Source organism: Epinephelus fuscoguttatus, linkage group LG20 (assembly GCF_011397635.1).
Source record: "Epinephelus fuscoguttatus linkage group LG20, E.fuscoguttatus.final_Chr_v1".
NCBI lineage: Eukaryota > Metazoa > Chordata > Actinopteri > Perciformes > Serranidae > Epinephelus > Epinephelus fuscoguttatus.
Window position 1 is genome coordinate 28,971,589 of NC_064771.1, and position 26,722 is coordinate 28,998,310.

Here is a 26,722-nt window from a genome sequence, read left to right on the forward strand (position 1 = left end):
CACCGATCAGAATGAAGCACCTGTCTCAGAGTTGTTGTTTATTCAGATAAACGTATGAATGATACATGGTAGGAATAACTTTTTTTAAAGTAGCTGCCTCTCTTGTTATGAAGAAGGGCTTTTGAGTCCTCCATTATCTGCACATAAAGAATTCTCACTCTCAAGAGATGACCATGAAAGGCCACCATCGATACCTTGTGTGATATATTGCTGCTACACTTACAGTCCACCCTAAATTGCATTGAGAAGCCTCCAAACAATGACGGCAGACAAATGTTCCTTCAAAGAACATGTTTATCACACCCAATATATCTGCAGACGTGAAAAAACAAAACAAATAAAGGCCCTTTTCCCTCTTTTTTCTCCCATATGGAGGACTGCATTACTGAAGAACAGGAAAAAGAAAAAACAAAAACAAACAATGGCCCTGACCTTGTCTATGTGTCTCCATGGAGACGAGGCCTCACCATAAAGCATCCCCCACTGTGTGCCACTGACAGGCCAGCCCTGCTGAAGACATGCTTAACAAGTCTGAGGGCTAAGTAAGACACATCCTGCAGGGTGTAAACACTCATTCCTACACGCAAGATATTTAGATCTGCATGTGTATGAATACATTTACAATATTGGTCACTGCACCGACTCAATCACCACTATCAAGATCTCAAATTAGATTGTTTTGGAGTGAGGAATTTGGGATAATGTTCTCATAGTATCCACGGTCAGTGCAGTCCTTTCTACACAGAGTGAAATCAGTAGTGATATAAACGGTCCCCTCAGGTTATGCGACCATCTTTATCCCTTGGGGGATAAACATAGCTTCCCTGTTAGCCTCTTAAGGAGGGATGACATCACCACTTAGGGTCTTTTACTCTAATGCGGTACGGGAAACACTGTCCAACCAAGGTTACTCACGTCCATTGAGAACAACAACTTAACTCTGAGTCTTAATTTTAACTGATGGACAAGACGTGACAGTGTACTACTTCCCAGAGCTTTGTGATATTTATATTTTTGTAGGTAAATTCATGTTTTGATTGGAGTTAAGTGGACCCAGGCAGTTCTGAGCAGCCACGTCACAAAAACAGAATGACTAAGAGTAAATGGCGCTCTAAGAACAGGTGTACGCAGAAGCCAAAAATAATAAATTGGCAGTTTTAAAACAACAGTAACTCAATTTAGTCTGGTATTAAACAGTCCCTCCAGGATTCCTCAGGCTGTTTTTGAGGGAAAGATTGTGATGCATGTTGGGATGTTTATATGCGGGTTTTCTTTTTTTTTTGCAATTAAATTATTGGGTTTGAATTTTTTCAGGGAAACAACTTTAATTTACTTAAGAAATCCAAAAAAACCCCTCTTTGTGGAGACTTATTATTACAGTGGCAATACATAATTGCTATAACACCTAACAGCAACCTTTTTCTATGCAAGTAAAGACCGAAACTGCCTTTTCTTTTTCACAGTGCAGCCTGTTTGTAATCTATAGAACTTCTCGTATCTTCTTTAGAGCTTAAAAGATGTAACAAAGCACAATCTGCAGAGCTTAACAGTAAGGAATGTCCGGGGCGAGCAAACTGTCATGTCAGCTAGTAAATCTAGCAATTAGCAAAAAGGCAGGTGAAGACAAAGTTTAGGAGCTGAAGCGCGAGCAAGAATTTCAGTTATCCTAGAAACTGGGGTTTAGTTGGGTGCTGTATGAAGATGTGGGCAAAACTGTGTGTTTGCTGCTAATTTGAAAGGACGGCAGATAAAATGGGGTTGTTTTGCAAAGGTACGTCAAGTTGTTATTTGATAACCACTAATGGATAAAACAATTTGTATAGGGGCGAGTAAAAATTGACTTCAGGCGAGCAGATTTCTTGCCAGATCGGGCAAGTGACAAAAATCTGAATGCTGAACCCTGATCTGAAATTTTAACCTTTTCTGATGTCCATTTCAAACACTATCTGCTCTCTGTGGTTGTTGGTTTGTCATTTTCACTGGCCATAGTGACCCTGACAACACTGGTTGGACCTGTTTCTTAATCAAGTTTACTCCTACATCCTTCTCCAAGATAAAACTCCACTTGAATAATGCTTTGCTGCTGTAGCTTGTACATCATTTGGGCTAGAAGCCAGTTGTGGTAACACTTGTCATTATTTTATGACCTTGAGTGAATAAAAATAGATCCACCTGAGCCATTTAATGTCTCATTCATAAATCCACCTCACTACACCTCTGACCTGTGCACTACTCATTCAAGGACAAGAAAAGCCCATTGAGTGTAACAGGTGGTCTATGAAAGGCAGCGGCTGGATCCCCTGAGGCTGTCGGCAAGGGGAGAGTACTGTAAAGCCATAGAGAGCAGGTGGCAGAAGGCTTAACCTGAGCTAAAAGCCATCCAATGAGCTCATCTCCGCAGGCTTAGTCAGCTTCAAGTTGTCTGTTTTCTGCTAGGAGAGCCAGATCTGGGTACTCCCACCCAGTCAGCCAAGTCAGCCACCAGCACCCTGGTAATCTGTCTGAGCGCTACATGTAGGCCATATGGCCATTGCTTGTCTGCCTGTCTCGCAAACAAAATAATCAGTACAAAGTGTTAAGTATTTGTGGAAGTATAGTGTGTGGAAGGGATTGAACCTATTTGTAGGTGAAGCTCATATCTGTATTTGCATGTGTCTCGTGTGAGGACTTGGGCAGGAAGTTCAGTCATAGGTAAACAGATTCAGCCATCTCGTGGTCTATAATCTCACAACATCCCTGTGTTGTCGTGATCTACCTCACTATATCCTCTACATTGATGTCAGGGCAGCCCAGGTAAGCTCTTGTCAAGACGGATAGGTAAACAGCAGCTTCCCTGATTCCAACCGTCTCAATAACAAGTGTGTGTATCGTAAGCTGTGTTAATCCTTCGCAGTGAACGTGCCTGAATGGACCTGATATGACCCTGTAGAAACCATTCAGCATGTCTGTCAGTTTGTAATTCTCTCCACGGACATAAAGTGGTATGAAATGGGCTGTTCATGTATGAAATCACCAGATAAAGTTGAACTAGAGAAACACAAAAACATTATTTTCTAGCTGAGGTTTGGTTGAGCTGGAGACAATAACAAAGCCTTATTATGGTGGCTGTGTCAGCACCATATCTACCTGCCTACCGCTGTGCTCTAATCCCCTGTGTCCAAGCCTATTTTAATGATGTCATGGCAGACAGAAGTGCTGATGTTGTCCTTAAGACTTGGTGTAATTGAATTACTTCTGAGAAGGCAGACAAACAAGTCAGGTCTGAGTGCGGTGGATTATCTGTTACTGGAAGTGTTCTCTAGTAAAACCCTCCAGCAGCTCTAACAGCCCCTACGAGTCACACACTTGCATGAATATAATGTTCCCCTCTAGCGCTGTTACACCAGAGTAAGTCTGAGCCACTACAGTATGTCAGCTGTTGCTATGCAGTTACTTTCCTGGCTTTGTCTGCCCGCCACCAGGATGCCCACACCCACCTCAGTCGGCCGACACCGAGCAAGGAGACACCTCAGCAGGTTCTCAGTCACGATGCTCATTATCATTTGCACTCCCTCCATCATTATCACACACTCACAGCGTTGGTACTGCTAAAAGGTCTCCATGAGGGACTTGTTCAAAAGTGGGGACTACTGGTAAACATGGTCCTTGTGGAGTTCGTCTTTCTCATATGGTGACATGGTAACAACATCATTACAAACTGCGCACAGTGGTCGTGCTCTAAGGACAGGATCCTCTGAGGGGGAAACACCTCTGTTGTGTGACAGCCATATAAATCCAGTTAGCATATTTTTTGTCTGTGTTTGTTCTTTGTCCATGTCTCTGGTGTATTTTATCATGATATATGTAAGACCAGCCCTCTGCTGCTGTTGTTGTGCATAACCATAGCCATCATAGGCATAGATTTTGGGGGGACATGGGACACACCTCCCTCAGTATTTAGAAAATGTGCGTTTGCCCCCTCTCCAATAAGAACAGTGCTACATGAAAGTAGCAGGGGGGTTTTACTTTGACAAAATTAAAGACATTTCCACCTTAAACTGGTGCATAAAAAAATCAGCAGAATGCATAAAATTATGTGTTGAATGTCAATATTTCTAGTAGAAGGACTCATAACATTGAAATGAAACCTGTGCCCTTGGTGGCCATCATCATCTACATTCTGTCTAATACAGAGACTTCCCTGCCATGGTTTACTCTAATGGAAAATGCAATTAGCATAATGGCTCCATTCAAAGCAGTTTACTTGCCAAAGCATTTTTAAAGTGACCTCATAACGAGGGGGGCAAAATAACAAGGCATAGAAGTTTTACCTATTTTAGCATGTCAGCATCTAAGATAAGTGAAATATACAGTAAGTTCAAATGTCTGGTGAATACTTTTCTTGGTTAATCAAATATCTGTTTGGTCTATAGAATATCAGCAAATGCTACCTGTCACATTTTTTTGCTTAAAACATCACTTAAAGGTTGGGCTGGGTTAGTATCAACATCATAACTATATTATAGTTTTTAATTTTATTTAAACGCCGCATTTAAGTGAAATGATGTAATTTTCTGAACTGACCTTACTATTCTACCTGTTCTATTATTTGCCTTTACCCACTTAGTGATTATACCCACATATCTATTTTTTGGAAGCACCAACAGTAAACTCTGCTATATCAGTATGGAGGTATTTGTTCAAAGAATCGTGATATTTGATTTTCTCTATATTGTCCATATATATTGCCCTGGTTTGGTCTATAGAATGTCAACAAAAAGTACCCATTACGCTTTTTTTTTTTGTTTTTGCTTAAAACATAACTTAATTATTAAAATGGTTGCTAATTCATTCCTGCTAATTAATGAATCATTGCCACTCTCACAGAAACAGGGATAAAGTTAACTAATAGTCCTCCAATCAGCTCATATTTTGTACCATGGCTGCAGTAAAGAGCAGTTAACGGTAGCCATCTTGTCCAGACTACAATAGCAGTTACTAGCATAACTTCCTATGAACGTTACTCATTGGTACATGAAGCCAAAAAAGTTTGATTTCTGCGGTTTAAAATTACCCAGACATTTTCTATTGTGGGGCCCATAGAGCAAGCGCATTAGAGATTTAGCTGAGCATAGCCAAGTGGCTTCTGGTTTAGCCCTCTGCTAACTTCATTGGGGATAAAAATGATTTAATCGTGCATGTCTTCTAGACTTTCAAAATGACGTTGGACTGAGTGGATCAATTTCAGGGAGGTCGGTGGCGCTCAAAAATTGTATTCTGATTTACAGACATCTCTTTGACAATGTAAGTCTATGGGAAAATATCTTTTTGGACCCTATGGCATCACGTATCGGACGTGGAGGTTGTAATTCCACGTTCGGCCACTATGTAAATTGGCTCATGGAACTGTTGGTTGTTGAGTTGCATTGTGGGTGAGATCACAATCTTTTTTTTTTCTTTTAACTGTGCACTGTGAGTGTGACAGTTATGGAAGAGCAGTGCTAAACTGATGCGGCACACTTGCAAACAATAACCTGGAAGTGAAAGAAAATGACTGCACAATTGTGAGATGAATCCATAACAGAGAAAATTATAACTCGTAATTCAAGCCAGACAGACACTATAGGAGACTGAACTACATTCAGCACGGATGTTTAATGTGGGAAGGGTTACACAGCTCTGTTGATGTCCAATTAAACCCCAGGTGTTCACCATGGCGAAGCTTTCAGCCGTCTGCTTATGAAATAATTTGAGGTTTTCTATCATTTGCTAGAAAGGTCACTCTCTTTGCTACAGGTCTGACTCACCCAGCATTCATTTACAAATGTAGGTGACATTTGAGCTTTACAAATGAGTTGGTTTTTAAAAAGAGCTGTTGGCTTTACCGAGGTCCCTGCAGATACCTTATCTGTGCAGCCTCCTGACAGGCAGGAAGAGGGCTCTGAAACAGAGACCACGGCTCTTTTCCATACAAGCACACACGCTGACCCCATCACTCACTCGCTCACTCACATGCACGCATACTGCATGTACACAGAGGTAAACAGGTTACTGACACACACAGCGGCCATCTCACCTGGTCGTCCACTCTGTGGGCCACGATTGTAGCCGCCTCCTCCTGCTCAGCATCACTGAGGGGTCGGATCCTCAAGGCAACCTGCAGCACAGAGAGTGAATTTAGTCGTCCTTGAATTCAATCAACACAGAGATATTCAATTTACTGAAATTATAGGTTGGAGAATGAATTGAACTCTGCCTGGATGGGTAGGAACGACACTGACAGCACGGAGTACTCTCGCGTCTAAAGTAAATGAGTCCTTATTTACCAAGGATGTGTGTCTGCAGGCTGTATTGATTCAGCTGTAGCTGGAGTTGTAATTGAATATTTACATGTGTGGAGTATTTGTTTTGTTCTTTACATGAACAGAAAGAAAGTGTGGTATGGGAGGAACTCCACTGATTTTAAACATCAAAATGAGTTTACAAGTTATTAAAAGGGGGTGAATTATGTCCTCTGTGACCCGGGAGGAGCTCTGTCAGGTTTGAGAGAATAATGATTATATTGGTTTCAGATTTGAGACTACAAAATGCACTACAAAAGGGCGAAGTAGAATTTGAAAGATGTAGGCATATAATTGCGCAGGGACAGCCTAAAGAAAAGACACCACTGCATTGCATTAGGTAAGGTGTACATGGACTTGCATTCTGACCACTCAAAGCACTTTGCATTACATGCAACATTCACCCATTCACACACACAGTCTTACATGAATAGCCAAGGCTGCCATGCAGGGTGCCAATCTGCTCATCAGGGCCTAATCTAATCTAATCACTCACGCACACATTTCCACACTGATGGCACAGTCTTCGGGAGCAATTTGGGGGTTGGTAGCTTGGCCAAGGATACTTCGACATGCAGACTGTAGGAGCTCTACCTCCTGTGCCACAGCTGACTTTAGGATCCAGTCTTACCAAAGCTTGACCCAGAGTCAGGACTAAAAGTCTAGATATCATATCCTCAAAGAAATCTTTTGCAGGGAAACCCAAATTCCTGAGAGTACATGAGAAATCTTTTAAATGTCAAGCACAGGAAGTCAGATTTTTTCTCATTTAACCAGATAATAAAAACCACTCACATGCAGAGGCTCCTGGGCTGTAACAGAACTCTGTTGGCTGTTTTCGTGTGTGAATTTTGCATGTTATTCTCATTATCACGTTTATTCTCTCTAGTGTCTAGCGCAGGTCAAACACATGCAAGTTAGGTAAACTGGAAACTCAAAATTGTCCATAGATGTAAATATGAGAATAAATGTGTTTGACTTGTTTGCCCCCCTAAGTGCGGTTCATTTGGGCAATCACACTCAATTGTGCACCAAAACAGCCAGACCGAGACCTTCTTGAAGAGGTGGTCTCGTTCTGGTTACAATTAATTCTGGTGTGGTTTATTTGTGGTGAGAACGTGTTCCAACCTGGATGTGAACCAACTGCAGTCAGTGACACATTGTTTGGGTTAAACATGAGCATGTTACAGTCCTGGAGGATTATTAATGTGCACCTCCTCCTGCACTGCCTTAATATGCACATTCAGCACATCCAATGCATCAAAACATTGTTTTCTAGTTGGAGCCGCGCCTCGTTTTCAAACTGTATGGTTTGACTAAAATGAACAATGACAGCAATATAGTCCACGATGAGCAGCGCTAAAATCAACCTGCGTAGTTGTCCCTCCATTGTGACATTAGAAAGTGTCACATTTATCTTGCAAGTGTACTCTTCTTCAACGTTTGCTTTGCTTCCTGAATTTTTGCCACATGGAAATTCTGACCAATCAAGAGCAGCTTTCTCACACAAGGCATTTGATCTGGTCCGCTTGTAAATGCTGCTGTGAGAACACAAACCAACTCTAGGCAATTATACAACTTTGAAACAAAATTGGTCCCTGATTCGGACCAAAGCAAGACAACTCTAGGTCTGAAAGCATCCTTACACACCACACCACCTTTAACGTCATAACCAAATATAGACACGGATGAACAGTTTGACAGTTTAATTAAACTCCACATTCCACTTTGAATCATGTCACTGCTTGATTAATATCAATTTCTCCTCCAATAATTAAGAAAAAAATTAGAGTGATACCATTCTCCCCCCAATCAGTAACACTCAGACACCTGTAATTTTCGAGGGTGAATTTCACTTCGCAGATACAAAACCACTGAGTAGAACATTGTATTATTTGACACACACACACACACACACACACACACACACACACACACAGCAACCTTGTGATTATACTTTCTCTCCCTGCATGACTTTTTTTTCAGTGAAATGGCATGCATGTGACCCACAGACATATGCAGGAAAAAAATGTGAATGCAAAGGGGAATAATAATAAGGCACTCTCTCTGTCAGCAGCCTGTAGAAAGTGTATTACATGCTGGACAAGAGAGAGGCCAGGCAACTGAAACAGCCACTTCAATTATTCAGATATGGGCTGCAGAACACAGGGCAGGTAGTGTAAGGCTGGGAAATCTAAAATATAACACCAATAATGGATGCTGGAAGGAATATAAAAAGAAACATCTAGTTGTTAAAAAAGGAAAGAAAGAAAATACACTTTATTAAGTACACTTGTACGATCTAATTCAGTTCAATGTATGCAAACTGTTCGGCCCAAAATTCTTCTTTTATGATGCCTTTCATAATCAGGGTTTTTTGACACTGTCACAGGTCGTGTGAATTACAGTGTATGTTTTAGCAGTGAGGTCATAGTGAGAGGTGGTTTACTGGACTGCATTATATTCAGAGGTGTTATCCTTCATGTACGTAAAGAGAAGTATTATGGTAAAAAATATCGACATGTCAATACACATTGAATTGGAATATTTTAAACAGTTTCAATACTCATTTTCAGCAGTATCTGTATACGCCAGTAGCCGCTGCGCTTTCTCGCCTTATCTTTATGTCTATTACAGTCATTCTGCTGTTCTCTGTCACTAACCAAAAAAAGAAAAGTCATCGATGTCATGTTATACCCTAGGATTGGTCATTATATTGATATTATAACGATATCATGATATGAGACTATATCGTCTTACATTTTGGATACTGTAATTAGGGCTGCCACGATTAGTCGACTAATCGATGACTAATCGAGTATTAAAATAATCGGTGACTATTTTAGTAGTCAAATAATCGGTTTGAGTCATTTTTCATAGAAAAGTACTATAAAAGTACCCCAAAATACTCAGATATTGGCAGCTTTACACACTCTCCCGTGACAGTGAACTAAAACCCTTTTGGCGTGAGTATGAAACAAGACATTAAATAATGTAATTTTGGGGTTTGGGTGAGACAGACCGACATTTTTCAACATTTTTACACATTTTTCGATGAAATGATTAGTCGACTAATCGAAGAAATAATCAACAGATCAGTTGACAATGAAAATAATCATTAGTGACAGCCCTAATTGTAATATTGGAAGTGTTGTGTTTTCTTAGTTTTAAAGGCTGCATTACAGTAAAGTGATGTAATTTTCTGGACTTATTAGGGTAAGGGCAAGGTAGGGTATACAAAGGATTTAGCTGTTCTATCATTTGTCTTTACCCACTTGGTCGTTATATCACATTCCCTCATAACATTTCTTACAATGTCAACAAAACCTGAACATTACAACAAAGCATTTGATCCTTTAAACAACAACATCAGTGCAAATTAAAAAAAAAAAAAAAAAAAGCTCTGTTTTGTCTTCTATGTTTGTACATTTTCAGTGGAGTATAGTGTTATGTGTTTCTGTGTACCTTTGCTGTGTTTGAGAAAAGCCAAATTTCCACAGAGGTGGACAATAAAGACTATTTATCTATCTATCTAACATTATATATAGGCATCTAAAAGTAGACTTTATGGCAGAACAGTTGGGTTCCATAGGTATATCTAACAAAGTGTCCTTTGAGTGTACAGTAACCAGCACATTTCTAGGTTTGTCTTTGTATTACCTACAGTCCACTGTACTGGTTAAGATCATTGGTGTAGTTGAGGGTATGGGATGGATGTACCCATCTTGTCTTCTGTCCGTTTACAGTATACTCTACTATCTATCTTTTTATTTATCATTATAGGCATGTTTAAGTAGACTTCAAGGCAGAACAGCTGCACTGGATTGCATTAGATTGCATAGGTGTATCTAATAAAGTGGCCCCTGGGTGTACACTAAGCAGCAGATTTCTAGGTTTGTCTTTGTATTACCTACAGTACACTGTATTGGTTAAGGTCACTGGTGTAGTCAAGGGTATAGGAAGGATATACCCATGTCTTTTTCTATTCCGTTTACAGTATACCCTACTATCTATCTATCTATCTATCTTACATTAAAGGCATCTGTAAGTAGACTTTATGGCAGAACAGTTGCAATAGATTGCATAGGTGTATCTAATAAAGTGGCCCCTGAGTGTACAGTAAGAAGAAGATTTCTAGGTTTGTTTCTCTGTCGTACCTACAGAATACTGTATTGGTTAAGGTCACTGGTGTAGTCGAGGGTTCAGGAAGGATATACCCACCTCTTTGTCTGTCCGTTTACAGTACACCCTACTATCTATCTCTTGATCTAACATTATCGGCATCTATAAGTAGACTTTATCACAGAACAGTTTGGTTGGATTGCATAGGTGTATCTAATGCTTTCTAGGTTTGCTTCCTTGTAGTTTCCCACCTCCTTTTCGATCTCTCTATCTTTCTATCTGCCATTATCGGCATCTATAAGTAGACTCTATGGCAGAACAGTTGGGTTGCATAGGTATATCTAATAAAGTGGCCCCTGAGTGTACAGTAAGAAGCAAATTTCTATGTTTGTTTCTTTATATTACCTACAGCACAATGCATTGGTTGGGTATAGGAAGGATATACCCACCTCTTTGTCTGTCCGTCTACAGTATACCCTACTATCAGCCATTAATCCATTGAAATCTATAGAAGAGCATAATATTCACTTCCTCCTCTGTAACCTACCCACCTACCTAGTAGTGCACCCACCTCACCAACTATAGACCGATACAACAGTTTGCCTGAGGAAAGGGAAAACTCACTGACTCAATGGTACAGATGTAAAGTCACAAGCATTTAAAAGGACACTGTGTAGTTTGAACTCACGGTTAGTTGGTGGTCTTTCGATTCCCCTGTGTCCTTCATGGTCACTTGTGTTCAGAGTGAAGGATAATGAGCATCAAACGGGACCCTGGACCACGCTCCTCTCTGTCGGTACCTGCATGTCACCCCCTCTAAAGGTAAAACAAGAGTCACCTGCAGCCCTTTGTAGACACACTCAACAACTACAGGACTCTGTTCAGCTAATGTAATGGTTCCTAACAGCAGCTACTACCGAGCTAAACACCCTCACGTCGTGTCTTCTTCACTTAACGACCTCTCGTCTTACTGTCGGTCCCGGCGACCGTTTGTTTCTTTCTACGTCCTTCTTTTCAAAGTGCGTCGACGCTCCGCCGCTCGTGCGGTGTGTTTCCGCTCCGCAGGGTAGAAACGCGAGAATCATTCATCCTGCGGCAGACGAGGAGCAGAGGAGAGGTGGAGGAGGAGGAGCAGGAGGAGGAGGTGGAGGAGGAGGTGGGTGTCACCGGCAGCAGCCCACCTGCTACAGTCACTTCCCTGTTGGTGTGTCCGGGCTCCTCTCCGCTGCTCTGCTGCCGCGGTGGGTTGCTGTGTGTGTGTGTGTGTGTGTGTGTGTGTGTGTGTGTGAGTGAGAGTGCGCGTGCGTGTACGTTGTTGACCATGGAGACCTGCAGAGCAACCGGCGTTGTGTCGAGCTAGCTAAACAATGCTAACAGCTACTTCCTCCTAAAATAAAAACTTGTTTTTTCCAATATTATCAATGTTTTTCTGTCACAAATGCACTGAGATGAAATTTATAACGTATAATTATACATTTATTAAGTATATTTACTTAACTACCGTACTGAAGTGCAAGTCTGAGGAATTTAGGGACTGTTCTTTACTTATCACAGGAGGGCAGAGGTGTGACTTTTATTTATTTATTTATTTATTTATTTGATTTATCTACCGGTATTTATTATTTTGACCCTCCCCGAAGCAACAAATATTTTTCCTTATTTTTCTTTACTCCCTGAGTGATTTGGGGGAAATGCACGACCATCCTTCCACCATAAATTAGTTATTCATTTTTTTTTTTTTTTTAAATAACCGGAAATCAATATTTTCAACGAGTTGCTTCCTGTATTGTTAATTTTTTAATTTGCTTTTTTTCCTCTCTTTATTTCTTTTCACTTGCTTGATTGCTATCTTATGTTAACATTTTTATATAAAACCTTATAAACAAACGTGGAGGGAAAAAAATAAAAATAACCGTTTGTAAGCCTTTTTTATATTGTTATTTTTTTCGGCTTTTATTACAATGCAGCTAGAAGGTGACAGGAAAGGGCCACAGATTGGACTGGCTGCTCCAAGATGTTTTAACTCATGCACATGCTGGTTACTTAGTTCAAACGGTTTATTTTTTGCCAAATTTCAAATGAGACATAGAATAAAATGATTTTGATAAAATATCACTATTTTAAGCTCAGATTTAGGTTTGTTTTGATTTGTCTGATGGGAGACCATTGTAAATTTGAAAATCCAACCATAATTTCTGTTTTTACACTTTTTGGTTATGATAAATGATGTAATTTTGGTGATTTTTAAAGCAATTTTCCTTAAAAATCAGTGGTAACATAGATACCATTCAAATTTGTATGCCCCTCCCCAAAGTCAAAAAAAAAAAAAAAAGCTCCTACCCAGTCCTTAAAAATTATTTGACAACATGGCACACTTGGGAAATGAGTACCTCGCCCAGTATGGTGGCCGGGCATTGGGCCGTGGGGCCCGGTCGGGCTCAGCCCCAATGAATAACATGTAGCTGCCACCCTGTGGGCCCACCACCTGCAGGGACTGGCATCAAGGCTGGGTGCATTGTGAGCCAGGGCTGGGACCTGGGCATGCTGAACCCCTGGTGTCACAGATACAAATTAAAATCACATTATATAAAATATTCTGAGATTATACTTTATTTTTCTGAAATGAGCTATTTGGCATAATAAGTGCTTTTACTTTTTGGTACTTTAATGTCATTTAAATGCAAGACTTTTACCTGTAACAGAGTATTTTTACACAGTGGTATTACTGTTTTTACTTGAATATACATTATCACTTTTTTGTTCTTACCTTCTAAAGTGTGCCATATCAGCCTTAAATATTGTGATATACTGTGCACAGTCAACTCCAATGGCTTTTACTGCAGCAGCAGTTTCCATTGAGCAGCACTTTCTGCTAGACCATGCTGCCATCTGCTGGAGGAATAAGAAAATACTTTACTGTTCCTCCAGTTTTAAACAACTTTTTGGCTATTAGACATTCGGGGCGCTTTGGTGTTTATCACAACGGTTTTCCCTGTTTTGTATACCCATCAACAAAGTGCAGACACAAAGCTGTACTCAAAACTGATTTATTCAACTCACAGTTAGACCCTGAATTTTAGGGGTCGCACACAAAATTAAGCACCATTCTGAGTGCCTGTACAATGTAACATGCTCAAAGAAATGACATTTACCAAAAATAATTAATAAACAAAACTGCATGTATTAAATCCCTACAGAAAATCATTGTTAGTCAGTACAAACATGTACTGTTTGGATGCTTTGAGTTGAAAATTATTACCTGAATATTTTCATTAATCATGGTTAGAGCAGCACAGCTTCCCAACAGAAAGGACAACTTTATTGTATTAGCTGGATTAGATATGCGTCAAGGACATGAATTATTGGCCCTTTAGGAAATACAAAAAAAAAAAAAATATCTATGTGACATCGCCACAAGAAACTAGAAAAAATATATAAAATTGGCACATTGTTTAAATCAAAATAAAACCACACCAGAATGAGACAACAGTCTGTTATTGTACAACTTATATACAGAAGCCGTGGTCTCAAGGTAGTCTCCAGGAGATTTAGAAATGTAAAGCTTCACTTGCAGGCGTGTCTGTGTGTGAATGTAAATAAATTATACCTCAACAATACCTCCTGTTGTGTGCTGCCAGTGCTGGGTTTGTGCTTCACAAATATCAAGCATGAAGCATAATACAAAAGAATACGTTTACATCAGCTGTCATGTTCACATTTTTCTCTTTGGAGACCTGAATGTGAGTTTTGGAGAGATCTCTTTCAACAGGAGAGTTTTAAATTGTCCTTTTATTGTTACTTTAAATGTGAGCACGTTGCTGTTTTACTGCAGTGAAAAATTAATTTCATCAAAGTTATGTTTAGTCGTGTTTTTCCTGAAGAACTCAGGGACATTAAGACAGTCAAATCTTCCCTCGACGCTTCACCAGTAGATGACGAACACAACATATTAAGAGCAGGTTAAGTTCCTCAGCACGTGTCAGAAATATTTAGCAAGTTCCCCCGAAAGAATACCTCAGGGCAGACAAGTGTGAATAATCATTTACGAGCACAGAGAACAGTACTGATATGGTTCAGCTGTCCTGAGTCCTGGACTAGTGAGATGGTACACACTGTCCTCTGTGGTGCTTGGAGTCGCCTCACAGTCTTTGTCTGTTGAGCGTGTTGGTGTGATGCCGTTTCCCTCCTCGGTCAGATAAAGAAGTCTATGCTTGGAAGTCGTTCCCAAAGTGTCTTATCTGTTCCTCGGTCATGGACAGATAGGTGGCCCGCATACTGGGGGAGTACTGTGGAGGAGAGGGTACACATAGAGACACACACACAGGATGTTACAAGCTGATTCTGGGAATTATAGGCAAGGCTTCACAGGTATGGACTGAGCCTAATCATCAGCTACAAATAAAGGAAATGTCATGGGGGATCAAAGGAGTAGTCCGCTGAAAATCCATCTCGTTGAGTATCAATTTGTCACCACGTGTAGGATTGAAAGGTGGCTCTGTAAAGGTTGAAATTTAGCAGAGGGAGGCAGCTCAAGTTTCAATGGATTCCAGTCAGGATTCAGGAATCCACCCGCCATCTCTCCTACATATGGCCAAGACATATAGGGTGCGTTCCCAATCGCATCGGTACTGCAGCTGCCTGGGAAGAAGCTATAAGTGAATCTGGTGGTTCTGGATTTGATGGACCTGTAACACCTACCAGAGGGTAACAGATCGAACAGGTGGTGGCCGGGATGTGTATTGGCCTTAATGATGCTATTGGCTCTTGAGACAGTGCGGCTGCTTGTTTGATTATTTTGTTCAGTTAGACAATTGATATTCCTATTATGACTATTTGAATGGTCATCGGTTACTTGAATGCGCTGTCATCCAATCAGCTGTCGTCTGTTTGCGGGTCAGTCGATGTGACGTAGCCTATCGTCCACTGTGCAGAGGATTGTGGGTCAGAACACTCAGAGAAGAATGCTGGCTTGCAAAATCGGACCAGATGTAGTAGAACATCCTGGTATTTACTGCATTTGACAGACATACTTAATCCTTTTCTGGTATATTATATAGTATGGTAGTATGGGTACTGGAACACTCAAATAGACTTCGTCTTGGTTTTTAACCTCTCTGAGGTCATTTTGTGTCTCTTTGTGGACATTTGATAGTTTGCAAGTGAAGGCCAGGGGTCAGGCTAGCTGTTTCCCCCTGTTTCTAGTCTTTATGCTAAGCTAAGCTAACAGTCTAGCTCTAGCCCTAGCTGTCTAGATCAGATTTCGGCTATTGGATTGGCCGAAATCTTGAAAATGGGTTGTTCAAAAACAGAAAAAAAAATAGGATTTTGAAATTGGATTAGATCGTGTAATTCAGTTTTGGATTTGATTTGGATCAAACCTTTGATATGCGTTCTTCAAAACTTTTATGAAAGGTTGGGATACCTTCGATCCAGGAAATAAGGATTATCCTGATTCCAGCAGCTGGATTCAGGGTGGATTTCAGGAACAAAATGCAACAGAACTTTGGTCAAAATTGGTCAAACATCAACACAATTAGTTCTATTTTGCATTTAATTTGTTGAACTACAGTTGAGGTGGATAAAGTAGACTACCTATTAAGCCTTTCGGTAAAATAAAGGATATTGTTGCCATAAATTAATCCTCAAGCAGCTGTAAATATCAATAAAATGTGCTTAATTTTAAATTATCACTTAATATTATTTACAACGAAATAGTCAAAAGGAGTTTCTAACAATTGGATCTTCCATGCTGTTTTCTGTTTCTTCAAATGAAAACACTAAGATTGACCACATGTTGATGATTGCACCTGTCCTTCACATTAGCTAGTAGCCCACACTGTGATATGTAGTCCCATTTAGAGCGCTGGTTATCCAGATTTGGTAATCTTGACAATTCTAGACTTGGATCATTTGGATCCAGGTAACACTTTTTACACAGCTTTATGTTAATTTTCTCATTCAACTCTTAGCAAGGAAGCGAAAAAGTCTTCCCAAGATGTTGAACTATTTCTTTAACATTTCCTTTTATTAAGGATTCTACCATTCCCACCAGTTTTTATCACCTGACCTCCACAACCACCTGAACATATGCTCCCAATTCTCTCATCAGCAGTTTTTACGTCCCCTTTACACCCACTGCTACACCATGTTTTGTGTTGTGCCTTCGTGATGTAGTGTTCTAGCCTTTTTTGCTTGTTCTCCTGTCTTTCTTTTTGCTTCTTTGCTGCCTTGGTTATGCCCCTATGGGCTTGTTTGCTTGTTCCGAATGGGTGCCTTCTGCTGTCCTTATTTTGTCTGTGAGTCTGGAATCTAAGCCCACACCTTGCTTCTTATGAGATCAGTGGCAGAGAGGTGGATGGTGCTGCAGGAGTCGTTTGAGTGGTTTCTATGGGTGTTTTGATGCTCTGTGTCGCCTTTGGAATCTATTATAACTGCTGTGAATCTCAGCTGACTACAGTTGCCATCTTCCACAAAGAAGCACAGCACAAACCTTTAAGAGCCACCTTCAAGCCTGCAGATGTCGAGTGTTTTATGTTTAAAAGACAGATTTTCTGTGGAGTATTTCTTTAACTCATATCTACAAAACTGACTCAGGGCATAGATAACAGATCAATCTATTATTTATTAAATGTACAACTAGTAACAGTAGTCAGTTACTTTGACATGAAAGGAACACATCACCCGCAAAATGATCATTTGTATTTCAATTTTTTGCCCCCATGTTACTTTGAATTTGTTAAGAAAACTTTGTTTTTCTCGCATGCCTCCATGGTGAACGAATAATCCAAAAACAGAGAAAATTCACAATGAATTGTATGAAAAAAGACCATGTTTAACATTAAAACTATATCAAAACAGCGCTTTGAACTCTTTGATATCAAAAAACTTAAACTAGAAGTGGAAAAACGCCCCACGTCATCTCTTTTCTCCCATTGTCCAATCAGATGATTTAAGAGGCCGGCCTTCTGTGGTGGTCACAACAAGTTTACAGTTGGTAAACAATGGAGGAGAAACTGGTGGTAGTGGTTGCTGGATACCCAGAGCTATACGGCCCGACGATAGACAGCAGGTTGTCAAACTGCCCCTGAGTCATCCTAAAATATGCCTGGAAACGGCCATCATGGAGGAGAAGCTCCTGGACCAACTGGTGGTACTCCCCATGATCCACCCTCTTTTTTAGGGTCTCATGTACCCACACAGATCTCTGTTTCCCTGTGCCCAACAAACTATTTACTGACAGCTTCTCAAGTACCCTCTGCCTCAACATTTTAGGAACTAGGTACTAATTACTGTCAAATAAATAAAATAAATAAATGGTAGATTGATTGCACGGAAAGGTTAGAATAAGGAGGTGAGTCCTTGGTTGCCTGGCAACAATAAAAAGGCGCAGCAAACTTTTTTTTTTCACTAGTGGCGTTCAATTAAAAAAAAAAAAAAGCAGTGTGGTGCGCAATCGCGTTTTTGCAACCTGCAAAACCTTGCACGAGACTGTTGCGCAAAGTGTTTTAAATCATAAGGATCTAGCAAAAATACATGTATTTGGGAAGTACTGAGCATACGACTGGATAAGTGAGACTTAGATTATGCTGCGTGAGTTGTATGAGAGCTTGTAAAGAGATGTTTGATATAGTTTTGCAGTTGTTAAACATGGCCCCCTTTCACTACAGTTCATCAAGAATTTTCTCCAGTTTTTGGATTCTTCATTCACCGTGGAGGCATGTGAGAAAAACAAATTTTTCTTGACAAATTAAACTTAACATGGGGTGCATAATAGATATACAAATGATCATTTTATGAGTGGAGTACTCCTTTAAAAGTAACTGACATTACTCTAAATCTGTCAGTACCCAGATAAAATAAATTCTATAGCAGTACACAGCGCCTGGTGCGTAACACCTTGTGGCAGTACGAGCTATAGAATTGAATGACTGGAGCAGAACTGCATGCACAGGGAGGCTAACTGTGAGGAAATCCAGGGACATAACTACAGTACCACCCTGTGAACACCAGGGGCAGACAAAGCCTCACTAACTAACAGACTGGCTGGAATGAGGACAACAGGTTACCAGTTAAAAAGCCATGCCAAACAGGAAAACTGCACAGGAACCAAACAAAGTGAGGTGAAGTGAAGGAGAGGTAAAAGACAGAGATGCAACAGAGGGAAAGTGAGGGAGTGAACCCTGAGGAAGAGTTGAAAAGACTTACTCGGTTTCTATACTGCTGAGAGTATATCTCCAAAAGTCGATTAAAAAAAGAGGAAATATAGAAATGAAAGATACAAACAAACAAACAAACACATGACAAACGAACAAACAAAAAAATATATAAAAGAAGCTGTTAGCTGCAGACTACTGCATGATGCTGCACAGTTGAAGTCATGAGGGAGAATTTAATTATACATCACTTGCTGGCATTAATTAGGAAAGAAGTCATAAGGCAAAGCACATCACATTTTTTGGTTAACTCATGTTGGAACTGTAGACTGGAGGTTAATGAGAGTGATGACTGACAGTAAAATCATTCTTCATCTTGAAACTCTACTAACTGTGGTAAAAAACAAGCATGAAAAGTAGAAAATATATTGATCTTTGCTTCATCTTTTTGTGGAATCTAAACCTCTGAGCATAACAACACAAAATATGCACTTTATCAAATATAAAATGTTTTTTGTTTGTAGTTTCTGATCTTACCATCACAACATTCTCTCTCTAAATAACACTTTAAAAAGCTTACAAAACACTGATACTTGGAGTGTGCATTTAGTCAACCCGGTCTCACTCCCAACTCATCAACCACAGACGCTTAGTCAGTGGCCCTCTGCGTCAGACACAGACACTCTTTAGCGGCATTATAAGACGCATTGGGCGGCGGCATTTTTTGGCACTTCAAGCATCCGCTGTAGTATAAAAAGTGAGAAAGTTTGCATAGGGTGGGCGGGAGAGTCAACAAACTCCGGACTTTGACCCGGGATAACATTGTAACACGAGTTATTTTAATAATAACGTAGTGCGCTGGTATGTACGATGTGTGTCACGTGACATTACATTACATTAATAAGAAATTGGGGTTTAGCGATACATTGATCTGGATCAATATATCAGTTCAATGATAAACTATCTAATATCACTGATATGAAGTGAAAACATTGCTACATATCATCATCTTTAAGATATGCCTTTATTTTTAAATTCCCATGGCACGTCTATGCTATAATTTAAATGGTGCTAGCAGCCTAGTACCGAAAATGGCGACAAAGATATTTGCTGATGTCATCTCATATTGATCACAGGCAGGAAATCGTGGCAGACTTTGTGATATCAGCAAATATCTGTTTGATGTTGAAAGAATCGAGTTGAGTCGAATTGCATCATATCGTATTAGTATCCTATCACATCGTATCATATTGTACTGTATCGTATCCTATCGCATTGCATCACATCACATCGCATTGTATCGTATCGCATCATATCGTATCGTATCATAATAAAACTTGGGATTTACACCCCTAGTAGGAAACATACTTATTTTTAGCAAAACCACGATGTTTCCTGCTGAACATAACACTAACCCTAACCCTAACCATGTGCTCTTTCTTGCCTAAACCTAAGGAGGTAGACCTCAAAACAAAGTTTCTTACCTGCGTTTTAAGTTAAACAGACTGCATGCATTTAACAAGCGGAAACTGTACTTTTACTGTGAAAAGTTTTTCTTTAATCTGCGTTTTAAGTTTATTTTGAAAGAGCAAGGGCACTAGAGACTTCTGGTGTAGTGCTCCACTTAATTAAATGGGGATAAAATGATTTAATGTTGCAAGTCTTCTAGACTTTCCAAATGTTATCAGACTGCATGGATCAAATCCTGATAGTGAAACAAGTCATTTTGTTGAGGTTGCAGATCTCAAAAAAATGTATCCATTGATTTATAGACATCGCTTTCACAATGTAAGTCTATGGGAAAAACTCCTTTTGCGGCCAGTGGCATCGTGTGACGAACCTGAAAGTTGTAATTCCACTGTTTGGCCACTATAAAAATTGACTTCAATGCCTGGCGCTGTTCTGAATTTGACATGCCATCCCTGACTGAAAATCGACACAGGAGGAGTACTTAGAGCGCCATAGAACCACTGACCAAGCATCGGAGTGCTGGGAGTGAGAACGTGTTGCTTTAACTGCTGTATTTTTTCACACACTTGCGCAGCATGTTATTAAGAGGCTGCGCCCAATGAAAATTTAATCCAAAATGTTTCTATATTTATCTCCGTGATGTACAGTAACAGGAGACAAGTGGCCCAGCGGGGAGCAAATTATTCAATGAGGAAGAAAACCTTCAGTGTCAACAGTGAGCCAGTTTGTGGTTTAAGACCCGGGTCACTCCCTCCTGGGAATTTGGCCTGAGAGAGGCTAAATGATGTTCACTTCATGATTAAATATTAACCACATTACTTCTCCTCGCCTTGCTTTGGTACTGTAAGCCTCAGTAAGTTATGGAGGGCAGAGGAAGGCACAGTGTACGATAAAAGAGTATCTCATTAAATACCTTTTAGGAAATCCTTAAAAAAGTTGATTAAATTAAGGAAAGTTTTTATATATGGATTAATATTTGAGTGACATTTAATGAAGGAAAAGAGCCTCTGAGTGAATATATGAGTGAAATAATCACCAGTTATTTATTGTACAACAACTTCCTGTGCTTTGAAGGCTAAATCTGTCTGTTAGCTCAGAGGGAAGTGACATCATAGGAAGGACTTGGCCTCTGGGACCCAACGCACCGAGGGGGGTGGAGAGCCTCGTCCTATCAGAGGCACGTTCTCGTACCGCGGGTTTCCCCCGAACAGAGCTGTCTGGTTCCTGAGAAAGAATAAAAAAAGCGACTTATGAGGAATAGTGGAATTTATAAATCACACTTTGCTCCACGCGTCACATCAGTTGACTCACATGTACTCGGATACGGGAGCGTTGGACAGAGCCGGGGCGGGCGGGTGTAGGCTGTTCTGGCTGCCCATGCTGCTGCTGTAGCTGCAGAAGCTGTGCATGTTGGTGAGGTTGGGGTTCTGGGAGGCTATCCTCCTCGCCCGCGGGTTGAACGGATCCTCTTCATCGATGTCGTCATAATCTCGTTCCCTAGAGGACACAGGAAACATCAGAAGAGGAGCCAGATGAATAGCTCGGTCCAGAGGTTTCAAACTGTGAGGGAGACACGTGATGCAAAGACAGTCTGTGAGGTGAAAGAGACTGGTGCATGCGGGTGTTGTAAAAACAAGGGAGGTTAATTATTGTTGTTGGGCCTGTTCATTTGACCGCTTATCAGTGTTGTCAGCAGCAGCAGCGGTGGCTGTGACACATGGCTCACCGAGACAATTAAGGTACTTCAGCTACTTCCTCTCTGAATCATAACTAAAATAACTCGAGTCAAATGAACCCACAGACATGATACAGATATTTTTGGATTCAGTGTGACTTATACTGTTACACAGTTGTCTCAGAATAACAATGAACATCCGTGAATCCAGTTAGAAATCATCGAAAGCAGACACTACTTATAACTCCAGAACTTAACCGAGAGTCATCACACAAGTTTTCCTCAGTAAGGTAACATAAGGTAAATGTCCCCAAGGGGCAATTTGAAATACAGACAGTCTTCATGAGAACAACAAAACAGACAGTACAATACATAACACACAGTATCCAGTCTCACACACTGTCAGGGGTAAATCATGGACAATTAATAGTCACTGCTTGTTAAGATAAGCAACAGCAGACGGGACAAAACATGATCTCTAATGCTTTGTGCTGCATTTAGGTTGGCAGAACCTCCGCCCTGATGGAAGCAATGTCAACACGAGTAAGCGCTAATGGCTAATTCTGCATACTTTTAATAATGCCAATTTGCCAAAATGTTAAGAAAGACAGGCAAACACTGCAACCTGAAGCATAACTCAGTGAATCCTTGCCAACATTATACTTCCTGTTTACTTGCCCTTGCCCCACTTTTTTCTCCTATAACTAAAGATCCAGACTTTCAGCAGGTTTTTACCATGAGCCAAATTATCCATAGAGGGCTCTTCCTCTTCCAGAAAAACAAACTTGGTGATTTAAACTGGTAAAAACCCTGAATAAAGCAGTTTCACTTTAAAAATCAGTGTTTCTCCAATGCTGCTTGGCTCATCACAGAAGGGCTGCTAGCCCAGCCTCTGCTAATGTGTGCTCACGTGTTTTTCTCTGATAACTAAAGAGCCAGAGTTTAAAGAGGGTTTTACCAGGAGCCGAATTATCCACAGAGGTCTCTTCCTCTTCAAGAAAGTCAGATCTGGTGATTTAATCTGGTAAAAATCCTGTATAAAGCAGTTGCACTTTAAAAATCAGTGTTTCTCCTATGCTGTTTGGCTTGTTGCAGAGGTTTTTACCATGAGCCGAATGATCCATAGAGGGCTCTTCCTCTTCCAGAAAAACAAACTTGGTGATTTAAACTGGTAAAAAACCCTGAATAAAACAGTTTCACTTTAAAAATCAGTGTTTCTCCAACACTGTTTGGCTCATTGTGGAGGGGCTGCTAGCTCAGCTTCTGCTAATGTGTGCTCATGTTTTTTCTCCGATAAGTAAAGAGCCAGAGTTTAAAGAAGGTTCTACCAGGAGCCGAATTATCCACAGAGGTCTCTTCCTCTTCAAGACAGTCAGATCTGGTGATTTAATCTGGTAAAAATCCTGAATAAAGCAGTTGCACTTTAAAAATCAGTGTTTCTCCTATGCTGTTCGGCACAGCAGGCGCTCAAGCCAAGCTGCCGCTAACATTTGCTCAACTTTTTTCTCTGATACTTTAAAGTCCAGATGTTGGATGATTAAAATCTTTCATCCAGTTAAAACATATCGTTGAAAACATCCAAAATCTAAAAAGCATATTGGAAAAATGTGGCTTAAACCTGGATAAAAAGTCAGCCTCTGGCAGCCAACCACAATTACAACCTCAATCAAGGACCCAGAACATGTCCTTGATTAAAATTACAGATTTCTCCGGGTTTGAACATTGTCGGAAATATTTGGGATAATCAACTCAGCAAAGTATATAACATTGCTCGAGTTGTTTTTAGACATTTCAGTGTGGAAAAGTTACATGTTATATCTTGAAAGATAAACAGTGAGGTTTAAAATGAAAGGTGAGTTTAAAAGGACGCACGCTAAAATTATTAGCTACTTAAAGAAGGCATTTTGAAGTCCAACTATTAAATGTATATTTGTAGCAGAACATCTGGGACACATCTATATTGTTTGGCTCATACAGTGGGTATAACTGCATAAAGATGGCTGCAGGATGAGGAAATGAGGGCGCTCAGGCAGGCAGAGACGCAGAGAACGAACTGACCTGCAGGCAATTTGTCTCCATGCCCTGGGAATGGCACACAGCATGACAGTGAAGGCACAGGCTGCCAGGGTGGAGAAGAGGCAGAGGTAGAGTACACCCTCCACCCCATCGTAGCACACCCCCACCATTGCATCCAGGTAGTCCTGGAGAGATCAAAGACATCATATAACACAGACAAAAAAGGGGAAGATGCTTGTTGAGGCGGATTCTTACTGTCACATTTGAATTCAAAGCAGAGCAAATGAAGCAAAGATGAAAAAGCACTTAGAGCGCTGGAGTGCGTCGTCTCCAGGAGGCACATACTTCATTCATGTTGTGCACATTCAGTGGGATGTTCGACATTATTTATGTACTGCAGTCATAAGCTGCACCGTTCAGGTTTAACGGTGCAGGAGACTCGCACATACGTATGTAAGAAAACACAGTTTAGAAAAGTTCCTCTCATTAAATGTGAAAGTCTTTCAGTTGTGCCTTTCTCTGCTCCGTTCCTAGTTCCACTTTCAGTTTGATGCCGAAATCCTGTGTGGCCACTTACTCTCCTGTTGACCTAGTTGTGCTGCTGCGATGCCAATTAGGATGCAGTGAACGAACCTTGTTGAGCCCCCTGCAGTCCAGCAGGGCGGTCAGCTGGTGCAGACTGGCCTCCGAGGAGTTGAGCAAATGCTGGATACCCAGTAGGTCTCTCTGCGGAGAGGTCACCAGACAGTATCACTGGCAAATTCTTGAGCTGCGCTGTTGTACTACGGCATGAAAGTCATAGCTTTGTGTGTTTGTGTGTGTGATACCTCAGCAGTGGGGAACAGAGGCACGGCAAACTGCAGCAGACCCTGGATCTGGATCTGCATGGTGGTCAGGGACCTCTGGAAGATGGTCAGGGGCTGCAAACAAGAGAATGTGTTTGAATGCACGCAGAGTTAAGAGCATGCAAATGACGAGTAAACACTGGTCCTAATAGAAGTCTTGAGGGAAGCATCACAATGAAAGAGTCGGCAAACAGCAGAGAAACTAAAGGTTCTCAAGGCTGTTTAATGGAGCTATTGTCAAGTGACATAATGTGCTTGATTTTTCTAAAAGAATGTGCAGACGTCTTGTTCTTCCACAAAGTGAAAACACATGGATGAAAGCTCAACAGCAGCTATAATGGATCTTATTTTTCTGTAATGTCATTTGTTAGTTTTTTTGAAAGGCAGAATTCAGCTAAATTAAAGTGAAATACCACCTAAATTTTGGAGTTTCAGTATGTGTTTTCCACAGCCTTGGAAAGTTCAGTCAATATGTGTGAGCCAGAAACCAGACAAGTAAGTCTCTCAACCTTGTGATGCCATTAGGTATCAAGTCTGGAGTTGCTCCATAGACTCACTTCAAACAAGTTAGGTCAGTCTCTAAAGATGCGCTCTCTTCTGAAGATACAGACTGCAGTATCTTCAAGCAAGGGTGCATGTGCCATCTTAACAAATGCTTGGAGGTAAAGAATCTCTCATGTACCCTGCATAGGCTACTGATTGGCTACATATGCACAATTTTGTGGCACTACAAATTATTAGTTTTCAATATGGACATTCTCATATAGTCCACTGTAAGCTAATTCTTTATCAAGACAATAACTGATGACTATGAGAGGGTGTCAGCTTTGTGGATATTTAACACACTTGGCCAGTTAATTAGTAAAATAATGTTTTTTAGAATTGTTGTCTATTAAAGCCTTTTTGTAATTAAGGTGGTTTTGATATGCCCTGCATTTAGTTTAGAGGTGTTTCGAAATGTTTTCAAAGACAGCTGGGCCTTTCTCATTTGTGAGTAAGCATGGTCTGAGGCAGTTCTGAGTTTGTTCAGAGTACGAACAAAGTCAGATAATAAAATAGTTGAATCCCAGATTTCGTGTGAGACAGGGGTGCAACTAACAATTGTTTTCATTTTCAGACTGATTAGTCGATTATTTTCACAATTATTCATTCAGCTGTAATATCTATAAAATGTCAAAAAAACTGTGAAAACTGCTCATCACAATTTTCCAGAAGTCAAAGTGACATCTTCAATTTGCTTTTTTTAACCAGCCAACAGTCCAAAACCCAAAGACTCCTCATTTACTATCATAAATGACAAAGAACAGCAATGAATTCTCACATTTAATAAGCTGGAACCAGCAAATGTTGACATTTTTGCTCAAAAAATTACCAAAACAATTAATCTATTATCAAAATAGTTGGCAATTCATTCTATTCTAAATGTTCCTATGCACTGTTTAAGAACAGATTTATGTGCACACACTTTTTGTGAATGAGGCCGAGTGAATGGGAGACTGTTTTTTTGGACCCATTGAATATTTGTTTTTTGAGCTTTATACTATTGTTGTGCTCTCAGTCTGGAAACAGAAAATGTTCCCATAGACTCAGACCATTCATCTGGGTGCTCTCAGTGTCATCTAGAACATCTTTCACCATTCATTGTCTACGGAGCAGCTCCGGACTTTGAACTCAATGACATCAAAAATTTTAGCTTAAGAACTCTAGTTTTTGGATTTAGGAGATAGTTGTTCATGTTTACGTATATTTTGGAGTGTCTTGGACCATTGGAACAACATATATGAATTTTGAAAATGGGCATAATTCCCCTTTAAGACTTAAATAATCCCATGATTTTATCTGTATTACCCTGAATTAGTTTTGTAGGGAAATTCATGGTCCCCAAGTGATGTATTCTAACGCCTTTGGTGAACTTTCTCTGTAGCTAATTTGCTATTGTTAGCATGTTATCACACTATGAAATGTTCTTTACTTTTACATATAATCTATTTTCTAACACTGTTCTTCCTCAACCGCCTCTTCTGGAGTTCCCTCAGCTCACCTATCCATCTTGCATCATATTTAACTAATACTAATTTTATTTTAGACCACAGGAATAACATGTATGTGTATGTAACATGT

The 26,722-nt window shown here is 40.3% G+C and overlaps 2 protein-coding genes across 3 annotated transcripts in view; both read right to left on the bottom strand.

Annotated features, from left to right (window-relative positions):
- kif19 (kinesin family member 19) overlaps positions 1 to 11,685 on the bottom strand; it is a 47,788-nt gene extending 36,103 nt beyond the window's left edge. Inside the window, exons 1-2 of the mRNA XM_049564259.1 lie at positions 11,131 to 11,685; positions 6,056 to 6,136 (exon numbers count right to left, since the gene is read on the bottom strand). Coding sequence (XP_049420216.1) covers positions 6,056 to 6,136; positions 11,131 to 11,169 — 120 coding nt within the window. The 5' untranslated portion in view covers positions 11,170 to 11,685. The remainder of the gene's footprint in view (positions 1 to 6,055; positions 6,137 to 11,130) is intronic.
- Positions 11,686 to 13,483: 1,798 nt separating this feature from the next.
- ttyh2 (tweety family member 2) overlaps positions 13,484 to 26,722 on the bottom strand; it is a 108,845-nt gene continuing 95,606 nt past the window's right edge. Inside the window, exons 9-15 of one of the 2 annotated variants that reach the window (XM_049563142.1) lie at positions 24,584 to 24,676; positions 24,390 to 24,482; positions 23,799 to 23,941; positions 21,377 to 21,562; positions 21,211 to 21,289; positions 18,648 to 18,674; positions 13,484 to 14,728 (exon numbers count right to left, since the gene is read on the bottom strand). In XM_049563142.1, coding sequence (XP_049419099.1) covers positions 14,648 to 14,728; positions 18,648 to 18,674; positions 21,211 to 21,289; positions 21,377 to 21,562; positions 23,799 to 23,941; positions 24,390 to 24,482; positions 24,584 to 24,676 — 702 coding nt within the window. In that variant the 3' untranslated portion in view covers positions 13,484 to 14,647. The remainder of the gene's footprint in view (positions 14,729 to 18,647; positions 18,675 to 21,210; positions 21,290 to 21,376; positions 21,563 to 23,798; positions 23,942 to 24,389; positions 24,483 to 24,583; positions 24,677 to 26,722) is intronic. The other variant, XM_049563143.1, reaches the window with a different exon arrangement.